General features: G+C 39.5%; 1 protein-coding gene across 2 annotated transcripts; it reads left to right on the top strand.

Moving 5' to 3' along the window:
• The first annotated feature begins 1,425 nt into the window (after positions 1–1,425).
• Positions 1,426–13,695, top strand: ces3 (carboxylesterase 3). Of its 2 annotated transcripts, XM_038706633.1 has the most exons (14): positions 1,426–1,646; positions 1,852–1,892; positions 2,845–3,046; positions 3,147–3,285; positions 5,689–5,822; positions 5,951–6,104; positions 6,297–6,401; positions 9,210–9,311; positions 9,834–9,974; positions 10,159–10,239; positions 11,785–11,926; positions 12,257–12,406; positions 12,681–12,753; positions 13,289–13,695. In XM_038706633.1, the coding sequence occupies exons 1-14, from the start codon at positions 1,441–1,443 to the stop codon at positions 13,470–13,472; spliced, it is 1,854 nt and encodes a 617-aa protein (XP_038562561.1). In that variant the 5' UTR covers positions 1,426–1,440; the 3' UTR covers positions 13,473–13,695. The 2 variants fall into 2 exon arrangements, with proteins under 2 accessions (XP_038562561.1, XP_038562562.1); XM_038706634.1 differs by lacking the exon at positions 1,852–1,892 and having other exon boundaries at positions 1,489–1,646; positions 13,289–13,472.
• The last annotated feature ends 1,779 nt before the right edge of the window (positions 13,696–15,474 follow it).

The following is a 15,474-nucleotide window of genomic DNA, read 5'->3' as shown; positions in this document are numbered from 1 at the left end:
TTCTTACTTCTAATAAACCAGAAGACTACTCAGAGACTGTATATTATTATTATTATTATTATTATTATTATTATTATTATTCCCTCTTCTTCTTCTATGTATGTATTTAATGTAGGGACGGGCGTTGAACCTGCCGGAATTATACAAGGAGAAGAAGAACGGCGTGATGACGAAACACGCTCTGTAGCGTTGTTTGTTCGTTGTTGGTAATGTTAGAAACATGACGACAAAATACCACCGTCATAACAGGGGGTGCCCGCGGTTATGTAGATATAAATGTCTCATTCTAAGGTAATAAAAACATAATGGTTCATTATGTAAGGTCTTTATACACCACTGAAAACATAGTTATGGATATTATATTGCATTTCTGTCAACAGAGCTTCAGAAACATTACACACTGTACTTTAATGTCATGGTTCCATTTTTGGAGGATTGGTGTAGATCCCTTCAATAGAGTTCCACAGACTTGGCAAGGAGCACTGAAGCTGAATGCTAGAAATTGTCTGGTCATTTTCAGTTGTAACAACACAAAATACAGTTTAGGTAAATAGAACATACGGTATTAAATGTTATGTACACTTTTTATGGACTCTCCTCCCACTCACACTGCTGAAACTTCTCTTTTTAGTGAAGGACTAGAAGAATGTCATCCAGCTGTCAAAATAGTCAGGACCATGTATTGGTTATTCAGGAGAGTTAGAATCACTAATAACATTCAACAATACCTTTGCTGGTAGTACTTTTGCCATACAATCTATGTCTATACTGCAATAACTGACAGAAGCGCATCAACATAATGTTAGCAGTTAATTTCTTAATCAGTTTCCATTCCACAGTAAATAAAATTCTATAGGAATTGTTGTAAACATTCTATCCTCCTAAATACCTAAATCTTATTTAGTGCCTCTCAGAAGTAAAGAGACCTTTGTGAAATTAGTATATTGTAGAACGTATGAAAGTATCATAGAAATTATCGCTTGCAGCATTGAGCTGTAGCGGTCAAAGAGCAGGATTTTGTCATTTTTGACTCAGCGGTCAGAGATCTGCTTGTTAAATCAATGAGATTATACTATTTATGCTGAGCTGTGGTTGTGACGAAATGAGCTTGTTTGTGGTGTGTGTGTGTGTGTGTGTGTGTGTGTGTGGGAGGTTGGACGTGGATGTACTAACTTTATGTTTGCATGTCCTCACAATTTAAAGAGTGTGTGTGTGGTTGTGTTTGTGATACCTATTGGAGACCTTTTCCACTATAAACACCGACCTTGTCGGGACCAGAAGTTCTCATGGGGACCCATGCCCTGTCCTAAAGAGGCAAAACGTAATTTCTTAGATCCTGGTTAGGGGTAATGTGTGAATTGAGGTTAGTTTAAGGTTAAGGTTAGGCATGAACTAGTTATAATCAGTTCAACATCCTAACAAGGATAGTTGCATATATGTATGTGTGTGTGTGTGTGTGTGTGTGTGTGTGTGTGTGTGTGTGTGAGGGGTGGTGCTAGAGGGCCAAGAAGGGGGCAGAGGACTACTTCTCTGAAAGTACACTGTAATTCTTTCTATCTTTGCTTTGAGCTTGGTCAGAATGAGAACAGCACTGTTCATTGTTTATCTCCTTCCTGCGCTGACAGCGATAGCACAGGCAACACCAGGTAAGAAAACATTCAATTTGACCTCATAATAGGGCAGGACATTCTGATGAGCCAGCCACTGTGAATGACAGTGTACACTTTTAGAATATCTTAGCAGCCCAGGGAATATTAACAACAACCTAACAAAAATAAATTACGTAAGACAAAGCATGATCGTATTGACATTTGACTAAAAGAAACCTTGTTTACATTGTCAAATTTTCAGGAGCTACCAAAAAGAGTCTTGTTGGAGTTTGACCACTGTGTGTGAGTTTAAGACATTTTGAAAGGATTTCATAAAACAATAACTGGATTAAGGACTCTTCCAGAACCATGAAGTAATCTCTGGATTGAATTTACAGTTTGTTGTTGTTGTTGTTGTTGTTACAATTGCGTACATGCATGTCTAACTGCTAGGTTTACTTTTTTAAAAACAAGTCGTGGAAGAAGTTACAAATCAAAGTCCTACATAGATGTTGCTTAACTGTGAGTACAGAAATATTAGCAAAAAAAAATGTGAAAAGTATCAAGAGGAAAAGGACTTTGCCAGATTTTGCTTGGGATATTTCCAATATGTAACTAAGTAAACAAAAAATCAGGTTCAGTCAGGATATCCAAGTTCCAAAAAACAGGCAAGCAGGGTCAGAACAGGCAGATCAGGAAATAGAGAGCTCAGTGAAAACACACAAGGCAACTGGCAGGGACTAAATGAAAGTAGACTGGTATCTACACAAGGGGGCAAGGGAATGAGCCGCAGCTGAGGAGATGGGAGGAGGAAACCAGGTGAGGGGAATGACTTGATTGTACAGCCTGAGTGAGTGGCAGAACCTGAAGAGTTGGTGAAATTCTTGACGCTTACAGAGACTTGAAATTTGATTGAGTTAGGCAACCAGTCTCTGGCAAGATGTCTGAATCACTTTGCATGTTGTTATTATCAAATAGCAATACAGTGCAGTCTTTTCAAATCAGTCTACACATATTATCACCACACTTTGTACACAAAAATAAGATAACTGACATTTAGCAGATCATTATGTTCACTGTGAATGATTACCTAATTGAAGCAAGTTTCAAGTCAAGATAACTTCAACACATTAAAAAAGCAAAGGCAATCAAGGTATTGCATGTCTTGGGAAAATGGCTTATAGCAATGTGAAATATATATTAATTGTAACCTTGTAATGGTCGTTTAACACAAAACAAACATTTGTATCTTCAGCAGGGAGCATCGACCTTGTGGTCTCTCTGAAAAATGGCCAAATCAGAGGAGAATACATGACGGTGAAAGGTACAGATAAGAGGGTGAAGCAATACCTGGGAATCCCCTTTGCCCGCCCCCCTGTGGGGCCCCTCCGCTTTGCTGCTCCCCAGGAGACAGAGCCTTGGGAGGGAGACAGGGACGGCACACACCAGCCCCCCATGTAAGACTGAGTGACCACTGAATGGGGTACCGAACATGACAAAATTTGAGTGACTTTTTTTTTCTGTCTGGATGACACACACTATGTCTTTCTATCTCAGGTGTATCCAGAATCCAGAAATACTTTTGAATGTTTCTAGGACCATGTCAATGCAATACACCCCAACAGAGCTTTCAGAGGACTGTCTGTATCTGAACGTATACACTCCAGCTAATGCAACAAAAGGGGACAAACTGCCGGTGGGTTTCAGAAACAGCGTGTTTATACAGGCGTGGACAAATTAACTCTCCTTACAGTGCAAAAGCAATAAAGTAGATCAGCCCTGCATTAAACACTACCTTTGTGACATTAGTGGCTAGCTGATATTATTGTTTTACTGGACTGAATTCTAATGTAAGGTGTTCATGTTTTTTTTGCTCACACCCTGTCTTAAAGCTGAGTATATTGTAAATTCTGCTGTTTTTTTGCTATCACCGTTATTTTTTTCTCAGTTGTTTTGTGTCAAGTCTCGAACTACCGTGCTGTGATTAGCTAGTTACTACTTTGACACATCCTTGGGATTGGATTCTAGTTCCGCTGTTTTTTCTGTCGGGTTTTTGGGAAGTCCCACTAGCAACTAGGATTGTGGCATGCAAAATAACTGGCAAACCCCAAAAGGCCTTGACAATTTGAGCTTTTGAGCTCCAGGTGGCGATATAAAGTCCCTCTGGCAATGAAATTAAGACGTCCTTCATCCCAAGTGCCATAAACTCTATGAAGTGAGATTTAGACCTACCCAGCTGCTTTTTAATGACTGTAATAGTGAATAGAGTCCTACCCAGCTGCTTTTTAATGACTGTAATAGTGAATAGAGTCCTACCCAGCTGCTTTGTAATGATTGTAATAGTGAATAGAGTCCTACCCAGCTGCTTTTTAATGACTGTAATAGTGAATAGAGTCCTACCCAGCTGTACAGGAACACTGTTGATCCTTAATATCGTTGTCATCTTTCTCAATAGTCAGGTGAGTTAATACAGTGGTTCACTTTTAAGTTGTTCTTTGATTGTAGACTTTAGCTTCTGTCTTTGTTTTTTCACGTCAGTTTGAGTCAGTTTGAGTCAGTTTGACAGCCTGAATACAACCTGCACAATGCACATTTTTCCCCCCAAAAATTAGACAATATATCTCCAGGGAGTGCAGTTATAGACAGTGGCAGCGCCATGATAAAAGTCTGACAGTTTGTCAGACTTAGCAACAGGGGGTACGGCTTAGCGAAGGCTCAATTATAACTCTGATTGGCATTAATCAACTGCTTTTGACACTATTATGCAGCTGCCCGCTATTGTGCATGAGTCACCTGTAGTTACTGGTGGTAACAGCAGCTGCCTTTTCACACCACAGGTCACAGAAGTCTGGGGCAGCTGAACAAACTATTGTCAGGCAGTTATTGGTATTTTCCATAATTATGTGAGCAGTCATGATCTGACTTTATGCTGCACACAACATGAGTCTGCGAACAGCGAAAGTTAAAGGAGTTGGTTAACGTTACCTGGCTGAAAAGGTGGGCAGCCTTCCGCCTGCAGCTCTTTATCTAACAGCTCTCTGTGTCTGCTGCTCCTGACTGTTGCATTCTGAAATATTGGTCCGCTGTCAGAAAACTGTTGAAAATGTAGTGAAGTGCAATATGTTAAACAAAACATACTTTAGTAAAAGTAAAATTACAGATTTAAAAAGTACAAATAAATACTCAATTACAGTAACGTCAGTAATTGTAATTGGTTACTTTTCACCTCTGGTTTCATCGTATAGATAACGACCATATAATTGCCACATTCTCGCAACCAGTTGGATCCTTGGTCCTGTCCATATTCTAACTTGTTTTTAATTTCGTGTGATACGTGGCATTAACCTAGGGCATCGTCTTTCCTAACTGTATGTTTCTCCATCATAGACAAAAATGGTGCACTTCTCCCTTCCTCTCTTGACTCCAAAGTGTCCAACATCCTCCTCAGCGGTTGCTTGTGTGTCACAAGGAACTCAATTTGCCACAATCTTATTCAGATATCAGCAATTCCTTTCCAGTTGCCCCTTGTTAACAAGTGTGGAGACTCCAAATCCTGTTGCACTACTACCACAGAATTCCATCTAGAGACCGCTGCATTTCAAATGTTCTTTGCTGAATCTCTCGCAAAACCTTTAGTTGCACATCTCCAATTAGAGAAGCCAACTTGTGTGAACCCAATACTAAAGCTTGTGAAAGTGGACGCGAGTTAATGCCAAACAGGTGGGGGGGGGGGAACAAAGGCATCCATCCCAGTTTGAATAAATTGAGAAAAATGAATGAATAGATTCATTTTGATGTCATTATCACAATAATTAAATTAATAATTTGGTCTCCTCTCCCCATGTGCTACCATGGCTCTTTTTGTTGTTATTTACTTTTTCCGGTTCTGACAAATGCCTGCTAGGAATTCCTGTAATAGGGCCGGAAGTCTGAACCATCCAAAAAAGTTTTAAAACTAGAAAGGAAATTAACCATTGTTCAGTATTTAATTTAATAACCAAGACCACCTCTTTTCATCTGACCAAGGTTCGACCGTTTGGTCCAAACTGTTCCGGGGAAGGTTTCACACCTGTAATTTTGTTCTTGTGTCGTGTGTCAGGTGATGGTGTGGATCCATGGAGGAGGTCTGTCAATGGGTGCAGCATCTCAGTATGATGGTGCTCCGTTAGCTGCTTATGAAAACATTGTGTTGGTTATTATTCAGTATCGCCTTGGCATTCTGGGATTCCTGAGGTAAAGAATTTTTTTGGTCATCACATTTCTGTCAGAGGTTTCAAATAAAAAAAAAAAACTGTTAACATCCACAGTATCGCAGAGATTGTTCTTAGTGAAATGGTGTCTTGATGTTTCCTGTTCCAAAGCACTGGAGACGAACATGCTCAGGGCAACTGGGGTTTCTTGGATCAGCTGGCAGCCCTGAGATGGGTGCAGGAAAATATTGAGGCCTTTGGTGGCAATCCACAAACTGTCACAGTTGCTGGAGAATCTGCAGGAGCCATCAGTGCATCCATACTGGTAGAAATAAAACTAATCACTGCAAGAAAGACAACATGTTAAGCTGTTTACTGAACCAGCATGTATTGATTATGAAATAACAGGAACATGATTCAAAACGCACATTTACAATGATAAACAAATTTCAGTGCACCTTGGATTTATTATGTCAGTTTGTCAAGTGATTGCATGTGTTTCTTTCCTCATGAACAGACTCTGTCTCCACAAGCAGAAGGACTGTTTCAGAGGGCAATTTTTCAAAGTGGAGTAGCAACACTTGGGACCTATACTACAAGCCATCCTTTGGGTCATGCCAAGGTACTGTAGTATGTAAACTTTGTACATTAGCATGAATTCTATCACATGCTTCATGGGACTTGATATGTGCGTAGAAATGTTCTTGCTTTGCACACAAAATAAGTGCTTGCAATATTACAGTCTGATTCATGACACGTGCGCACCAGCCAATTTTGTTCCACAGTGCGCATGTTAGTCAATCTCAATCATTCAAAAATGGCACGTGCATGCCCGGTATTTGCAATCAGAGGATTTATCATGGAGAAAGCGGTGAAGTTGTTTTAAGAGAGAAGCATGGCGCATAAAGGAAAAAAGCAAAGAATTTCACGACTGAACAAACTGAGAATAGAAAGTAAAAAGCGGCACCATTTACAAAGCGTTTACTTCGGAGTGAAGATGGTAAAAGTATAGCTTAGGCTGCAATGACTGAGACGGTGAATGTTGTGTCTCAGATATGGACTGTGGCTCAGGTAAAACAGAAATTATTTCACATAATAATTGATGCAAAAAAAGAATTAACAGACCAGAGGAAAAAGAAAGAAACAGGTGGAGGACAAGGACCACCTGATCTGTCAGCCGAAGATAAGAGACTCAAAATCAAGTGGGGTGTTTCCAAGAAATGAGGGTAAAAGTGATGACATCCAGCAAGGACTTTCACCCAGAGGTAATTACAATAAATTGTGTCTTTTCTAATTAATGAGCACAAAGGAATCAGGATTACATTTTACTCAAATGAAAATAGCAACACAAACAAAACTTGTAATGTGAATTGTAGGCCCAAATGATGCTTGATTGGAAGCTGGCGTGCCCACTCCCAGCTACCAGCCATACAATCCACTTCCCAAAGCACAGCCCAGGAATTACATTCAGGCCTGACCGAGGATGTCTACAACCAGCCAGGCTTTCCTGGAAGGACATAGTAACAGGAATAAAATATATTAATGAAAAGTGTTGTGTTTCTTTTGCTGTGTTGTGAAGGACACGGCATGTCACACTGATCCTGCACACCTTCTCAGAGGAGAACCATCCTTTGTGTTACTCTGGTGTGGCATTAGCTTAGTGTTGCCATTTAAAACCTTTGGGATGGCACGGCTCAGAGAAGGTTGCCATTCTCAAGCTTGATCAACTATTTCCCTGAAATTTCCCTGTAGCCAGGAAAGTAGCCTGAGAAGGTCTATCGAGTGAGAGCAGTATGTCCCCATGGCTTAGATGCCGTTCCAAGGAGTTGCATAGCTGCAGCAAAACCTGTCTCGACAGTAAGAAACGAGTGATAAGTCATTCTCTACTCTCTTCAAACATGTTGTGTCGGTCTCTGAAGATGCACTCTCTCCTGAAGGCACGCATGTAATATCTAGATAGATATGCCATCTTAATACCCACTTGGAGGTAAATCGGAATCTTTTGTATATCCTGCATGCCAGTTAATAGGCTACCAATTAACCAGTTGGTTACTAATTAACATTTGAAACACATGCACAATTTCATGGCACTGAAATTGGTGGGAGTTGCTGATCATTATAGGCAATGACAATGAAAATCAAAACATTTTTTTTTTGGTCAAGTTCATGGTAATTTGGCCAATGCATTAGTAAATGAATGGTTTTAAATATTGTCTATTTTAATAAATGTGGTCATAATATGCTATGCATTTAGTTAAAAGGTGTGTGTTTGTTTTTCTAAGACAGCTGGTCTTCAACATTTGTGCACAGGCATGGTCTGAGACAAATCGCAATTAGAATGTAGTGAATGTATAATATGTAACATGTTAGTAAACAGTTGTTAATTTACACACCCAGCAGACACAAAGCTATGTTTAAAGCCCAGTTATGATTGTGTCCACCTGTTGAAATGAGTCAAATTTTCACTCTCCTTTTAGCTCTGTTTTGGTTTCCACCAACTCCATAGAACCATCTGGCCATTTAGCTGCTAAATGCTCCACTATGTTCATGAGGTTGATGAGAGGACTGTTCCATGCCATAAAACCAAAATATTGGCCGAAAATAGACTAAAAAGCTGCACTGAGCTAAAAAGGAACTCCCCAGGTTGATAATTAATAAAGAACTCTCTGTGGGTTCCCCACCAAGAATGACCCCATTTACATTACACATAAGCCATTTGACTTAATGCTAATAAAAAAGTGTTCATAAGTGCAGCTTTAAAGTAATCTGTAGGCTCTTTCACATATGCACAGGAGCCAGAGTTGATTGTAAAACATACAAAAAGTCATGCCATTGTTTCCTATCATAGATTCACTTGTAGTGAATAAGCCAATTACAAAGGCATTTGGTACAACATTTAAATCCAGTCATAAAACCATTGTTTGGTCTCGCACTGCCTTGCCTATCAGATGCAGACATGTCATGTGTGAGGAGACTTTAATATAGATTTTTCCATATAGGAAATATGTTTCAATGATTAAACTCCCTTACTGGATTGATTGAAACAAATGTTCTGGTTCTTTTGCGTAACAGGGTTTATAACATTGCCAGTACATCAACCTGTACCGGCGAGCAGATTAACAGGTTTACTTAAAGAAATAATTCTCATTTAATGTTTTTTCCCCCAGTAAATAGAAACAAACGAGCTAAGTAGAGCATAGATCCAGCAGAAATGCTAGCAGAGCAAATATGATAATAATAAGAATATGTTACATTACATTTATTCAGCTGGCGCTTTTATCCAAAGAGACTTACAGTAAGTGCACTTCAAACATGTGGATACACAAGCAGATACAGCAAGTAAAGATTTCCACTTTTACTTAAGAACTATAATATCAGGATATATTTCTTATGTGTTTGTGATTTTCATTAATCTCGTCCCTCTACCTAGATTGTTGCCAACCTTACTGGATGTGACCGCAGCAGTACAGAGGAACTGGTCCAGTGCATGAGGGGGAAAAGTAAAGATGAGCTAGTTGACACGACTAAAAAGGTAAATGGTCTTGTGAACATATACCAGCAGATGTTATTCTCTAGATGTATTTAGGTTGAATTTGATTGTGTATTTCATTCTAGCATTTCCTGGATCCTTTTATCTTTGTTGTTCAATTTAAATTAGGAGGCCAAAACTAGTCACAAAACCTTCTAATTTTCAGATGGAGGAACAGTGGATTAATCTAGACCAAATCTTAAACACACAAATTTTTAATGTAGATAATAAGTTATTCAAGCTAATTATGTAAAGAAACACGGTGTAAATATGATGTGGTTCTGCCATTTCTTTTGCTCAGAATTACAGAAGGTGAATAATCTAATAGAAATCTCACCCAAAAGGGAATTTTCATTTTGTCCAGGTTCATTGTAACATCAAATTCACAGTGCCAAGCCTAACTTTAACCACAAGATGGCAGCCTGTGAACACCCTTGGCTGGTAAATCGCCACTGAATATTGGGGTTTCCTTCATCCACTTGGCCAAAGTTTCCCTGATAACAGTGAGTTCTCTCATGTGTTTAGATGAAACTTTACCTGGGAGCCGTGGTGGATGGCGTGTTTCTGACCGATACGGCAGAGGAGCTTCTCAAGAGGAAAGAAGTGCTGAAGGTTCCAGTGATGATGGGAATAACCAACCATGAGTTTGGATGGATCCTGCCTCAGGTCACACACTTCTCAATGCTCTCAATCCAAATATTCAGACATAATATACTTTGCCCAGCCTCTATAACATCTCCACTATGTCAGTGTCTCTCAATCAACAGATAGCTTTATTTTTTCTTTATTATTTCTATATTTGTACTTAATCTATAACTCATTTTGAAACATTTTGTTATGTTGATCACAGAGCTTTGCCCCTCCTGGCTGGGAGAACGGGATGACTAGAGAGTCTGTGCTGGCAGTGGTGAACATGTTCAATCCTGCAGGGGTGAGCTCCATGATGGCTATTGCTACTTGTTGATGACAGTCAATACATTGAATGATTGATTGATTTTGTTTGAAGTCGAAGAGTTGTTTTTAAGATTTTTATGATCAGTTAAAAAGTGTATTTGATTTTTTAATTTAACAGTTTATTATTACTATGATATATCATTTGACTTTTTTTTGCCCCAAAACATTTAACTAAACTGATAAATTAATTCCTGATGGTAGAATCAATAACAACAACTTAATGACATTTTTAAAATGAATCTCTCATAGGTTAATTTGAGGCAAGCGAGCAAACACAAATGCACACAATGTAATTTACACACACAAAAAAATACAAAATTATTACAATAGGTTAAAATACATGAAGGTTAAGGGCTGTGGTCAATCCATTGCTGAATTTCAGTGTCCAATACTGCAAAGAAACATTTACAAACGTTTACTTGACAAAATGCAAAAAGCACCCTTTTACTTCAGCTGGCCTTACGGAATAAAACCTGGATTTGTTTTCCTAAAAGAAATTTAAAAAACATTCCTGGAATATTAATTTGTGTCTGATATACCAAGCTAATAATTCTTTGCCTTCTCCCTTACTGAGAAATCCAAAGTTTAATGCTAAACACAAGCAGTAGCTTTCAGGTTTTTACATCACGCTTGTGTTAAATGCATTTTAGACCATGATTGGATACCAAACTTGTTGTGATGTCACAAAGTCCTACTTGTACATAGAGGTGTAAAACTGAGATTTAAGGAAAGCAGAGAACCCCCCCCCCCCATTTTTAATAAAACAGTAAATGGGTCAGACCCATTTTCCAGCAGCAACCCTGTTCTACAAATGCATCGTACAACAAAACAGGTCAATTGTCAAGTGTCCCAGAACGACATATAAGACTTTTCCACAGCAACATATACTATGACCGTTCCCCAAAACGACACATATGAGCGTTCCCCGTTCCAGTCCAGCGACAGGTGTGCACAGGCCATTTAACACGTGACAAACATTGTGAACTTCTCAAAGAATGGTTAGGTTTATGCAACAAAACCACTTGGTTAAGTTTAGGAAAAGATCCCTGGTATGGGTTAAAATATATACATTAGGTAAGTCACGTAACAAGTCATCTACAAAATGTAATTTAACTTAAAACATGTCACCTTTGATTTTCTTCCATTCATGACTCAAATGTAGGTTTCTTAAGTGAAAGTATTGGGTTTTCTTGACTCATCCTGCCGTCCCATCAATCTCTGTACACAGTTGTTGTCGCTGTTTATACTTCGTCACCTGACTTCCCTAGAGGTCGCAGCCTAACAAAAAGGTATAAATATGGGTTGTAATAAGCCATGTAATAATCAACCTATATTAATTTTGTTTCTGATGAGGATGGTATGCATTGTTAATTGCTGATAAGAGGTCATGATAAAGGCTAACTAGGCATTAACCTCGGTAATGAAATGTTCTTTTTGGAAAACCCATATCAGACTAATATTGCTGAAAAACAGCGCTGCATAAGAGAGAATCTTGATGGTCCAAACCTCCTCCCTGTTCCAGGCTTCCTCTGCCAATAGCCTCATCGCAGATGAATACCTGAAAGACGCTCAAACACCAGAGGAGATCAGAGACGGCTTCACTGAAATCATGGGAGACCTGCTGATGACTCTGCCTGTAGTCAAGGTGGCTGGATACCACTCAGGTTAGGAGGGGCAAGGCTCAAAAAGAGCTTATTGGCAGCTCTGTTAATCAATGGAAACAAATGTGACTTGCTTGTGTCACGTGCACAGGACTAACTGATGAAAGGTCTGTGTAGGAGGACGTTCTGTTGAAGTTGGGGCATTTTGCTGGCACAGATTTTAAATTACTGGATGTCAACCTGACATGAGGAAAACGACAACTTTTAGAGTTCATGCACCACCCTGCTGTGAACAACAATGCAAAGACTCGCTAATTGCTCTTCTCAATTGCTCCTTTGACCTTCATCTTACACCTCTTGTCTTTTCTGTCTTTGGTTTGCTTGGTGTTGTAGATGCAGGTGTTCCAGTTTACATGTACGAGTTTGTGTACCAGGCTGACATACACAAACACAGCAGACCCAGCTTTGTGAAGGCAGATCATGCAGATGACGTCGGCTTCATGTTTGGTGGATGTTTCTGGAACGGACATATAAAAATAATAGGTAGGTTAAATCCAGTATGCTACCTATAATATACGTTTATAGATCAGATGAACCCTCCTACTCCTGTCTTTACTCATTAGATACATGTGAGTACTGTGTAATATGACTTGACTATGAGGCATGGCCACTTCATGCCCATGCTCTGGGACTTGGTGGAATAAATGAAGGAATGAAGACCACATGGCTACAACACAAAAACACTGAAGTCACGTTAGATCATGGTCAATGGGTATCAGCATTTGATTTTCTGATTAAACTCCTGTCCCATATTTAGGCAAAATAGCCAATGAGGATGACGGACTTTGTAGGATCATGATGGCATACTGGGCCAGCTTTGTCCGGACTGGGTGAGTAAGCACCTGATAACAACAATATAATTAAAGCTGCACTAATCTTTTTTTTTTTATATTAACAACAGAAAAAAGACTAAAGGAATATGAAAGGGCCGCTTACAGGCATGACCCCACTGTGAATTATCACTCTGCATGTCACCTCAGCTCTACGGAGCTTTTTAGCCTCTTGCAGCTCATTGTTTGGTTTTATGGCCACAGGATTACTGTTTGTGTAGGTGTATATAATATCCAAACTGGACAAACTGAAAGAATTTAAGAAAAATAAGGCTAATTCAAAATGTGTTATTTATACATTATGTTGTTCCTAGTGTTACAAGCATGCAGAGACAAATTGAAATTAGCATTCTGTTCATATCCATATAACCAGGAAATAAGACTGCTTTGGACAAAAAAATGTATAAAGGTATACAGACAATCCATTCTAAAGGCTGAGCATATAAAATCAGTAGCTAACATATTTGTAGATGAGTTCCTTTGCTGAATAGACTGCCCCTATGTCTGTAGCTGACATGTTTGAATATCTCCTCAGCTCTCCCAACAGTCCTGGTCTGGTCAGTTGGCCTCAGTATGACAGGCAGAAGCAGGAATACCTGGAGCTGGGCCTGTCTCAGACGGTGAGACAGAAACTGAAGAAGGACAGGGTCCATTTTGCTACTGTCACCCTCCCTCAGAAGCTGGAACAGTTAGCAGCAGCAGTCAAACGTGGGAACTGATCTCTGGAAGCTGTCATATTGTTTGTATGGGACCCAAGTTTGAGAGTGTTTACGCCTCCTCACCAAAACTAACTGGTATAATGTTAATTATTTCCAAGACCCCATTATTAAACTTGATTTACTGGGCTTCTTTTCCAAATCTTTTAATTCCATGTCTTTTTGGCATGCATTTTGTAACAGAGCTGTAATTAAAGGAAATCCTGTCACTGCAAAGAAAGAAAAAGTGTACTGTATCTTGTTACACCCTGATGGCAGTTTGCAGCTATAACAGCTTCAACTCTTCCTGGAAGGCTGTCCACAAGGTTTAGGAGTGTGTTCATGGGAATTTTAGACAATTCTTCTAGAAGCTCATTTGTGAGGTCAGGCACAGATGTTGGATGAGAAGGCCTGGCTCGCAGTCTCTGCTCTAATTCATACCAAAGGCGTTCTATCGGGTTGCAGTCAAGTCCTCCACACCAAACTCGCTCATCCATGTCTTTATGGACCTTCCTTTGTGCACTGGTGCGCAGTCATGTTGGAACAGGAAGGGGACATCCCCAAACTGTTTCCCCAAAGTTGGGAGCATGAAATTGTCCAAAATGTTTTGGTATGCTGAAGCATTAACAGTTCCTTTCACTGGAACTAAGGGGCCAAGCCCGGCCCCTGAAAAATAACCCCACACCATAATCCCCCCTCCATCAAACTTTACATTTTGCACAACCGTTCTCCTGGAAGCGCCAAACTCAGACTCGTCCATCGGACTGCCAGACAGGGAAGCGTGATTCCTCACCCCAGAGAACACTTCTCCACTGTTCTAGTGTCCAGTGGCGGCGTGTTTTACACCACTGCATCCGACGCTTTGCATTGCACTGTGATGTAAGGCTTGGATGCAGCTGCTCGGCCATGGAAACCCATTCCATGAAGCTCTTGTGAATGCTGTAAGGGCATAGGTTTCAACATTGGAGGGGACACATACTGCATCAATATATGTGGAAATGTCTTTATTTATGTAAAAGGAATCACACTGAAGGTGACATGTGACAATTCAAAATATAAAAATATAATGTAATATAATCCAATAAGGCTCACAGGCATTCTGTGTTGCTTTCAGATATGTTTCTCCAGTAGATCACTTTTCTCATTTAATATCATCCCGTGCACTGCTCTTCATCGGAGGTGGAAACCCAGAACCAACTGAAAACACTTCTGATCAGGCAGTTATATTTAACAAATTAAATTTGTTTTAGCCTGACTGTTTATCCATTTGTGTACCAAATACTCTAGACTAGACACTGACAGACAACAGCGGTTATTTACAGTTTACCCGCTGTTTTGTTCATGGGCCTTTTAAGATTAAATCATTTGATGGCACACAGTCAGTGAATGCATTAAGTTGCATCAGTGGAGGGAATTATTAATAAAACAAACAAATTTTATTTGAATTGTTTTACTTGAGGTCAAGGATGTCACTTTGTGTTGAAAAGTGGTGGGGACATTTAAGGGCTCATTTTAGGGGTGTGACGAAACACTTAGTCCACAAGTCCTTTAATAATTTATGAAATAAGCTATTGGAGTGGGGGGTCTGGGTCACCACACCCCCACAGACGATTTTGAGCAAAAATTTCCTGCATTCTGGGGACATTCTCTGCACCAATTTATGGTTGTAAAGCCTTTTTATATGAAGTGAAACAAAATTCATGTGGCCGCTGGCAATTCAGAATATAAAAATATTACTGAACATATACAGTAATAAGCAGCATGTTTTTTTTTTAGCCTAAATTACTTTTTTTGGACAAGGCAGATCTGTTTCTTCTATATTTACATTGCATTTCATGTTTTCCTATCATGCAAGTAAACCTTTCTCCTAGGATTTGTATTTGTTATTTAACATTTCTTGTTGCCAGCTAAAACCTTTAGCAACTTGGTTTCAAAAAATGGTAGGGACATGTCCCCAGCATCGCCAGTGTAAATGACACCCATGCTCGCGGTCGAAATGTAGCCATCATGCTTTTATTGTACAGAA

Source organism: Micropterus salmoides, unplaced genomic scaffold, assembly GCF_014851395.1.
Source record: "Micropterus salmoides isolate LMB-PRFRI ecotype aquatic unplaced genomic scaffold, ASM1485139v1 Ms_hic_scaffold_8, whole genome shotgun sequence".
Classification (NCBI taxonomy): domain Eukaryota; kingdom Metazoa; phylum Chordata; class Actinopteri; order Centrarchiformes; family Centrarchidae; genus Micropterus; species Micropterus salmoides.
This window is presented reverse-complemented; position numbering and strand designations above follow the sequence as displayed.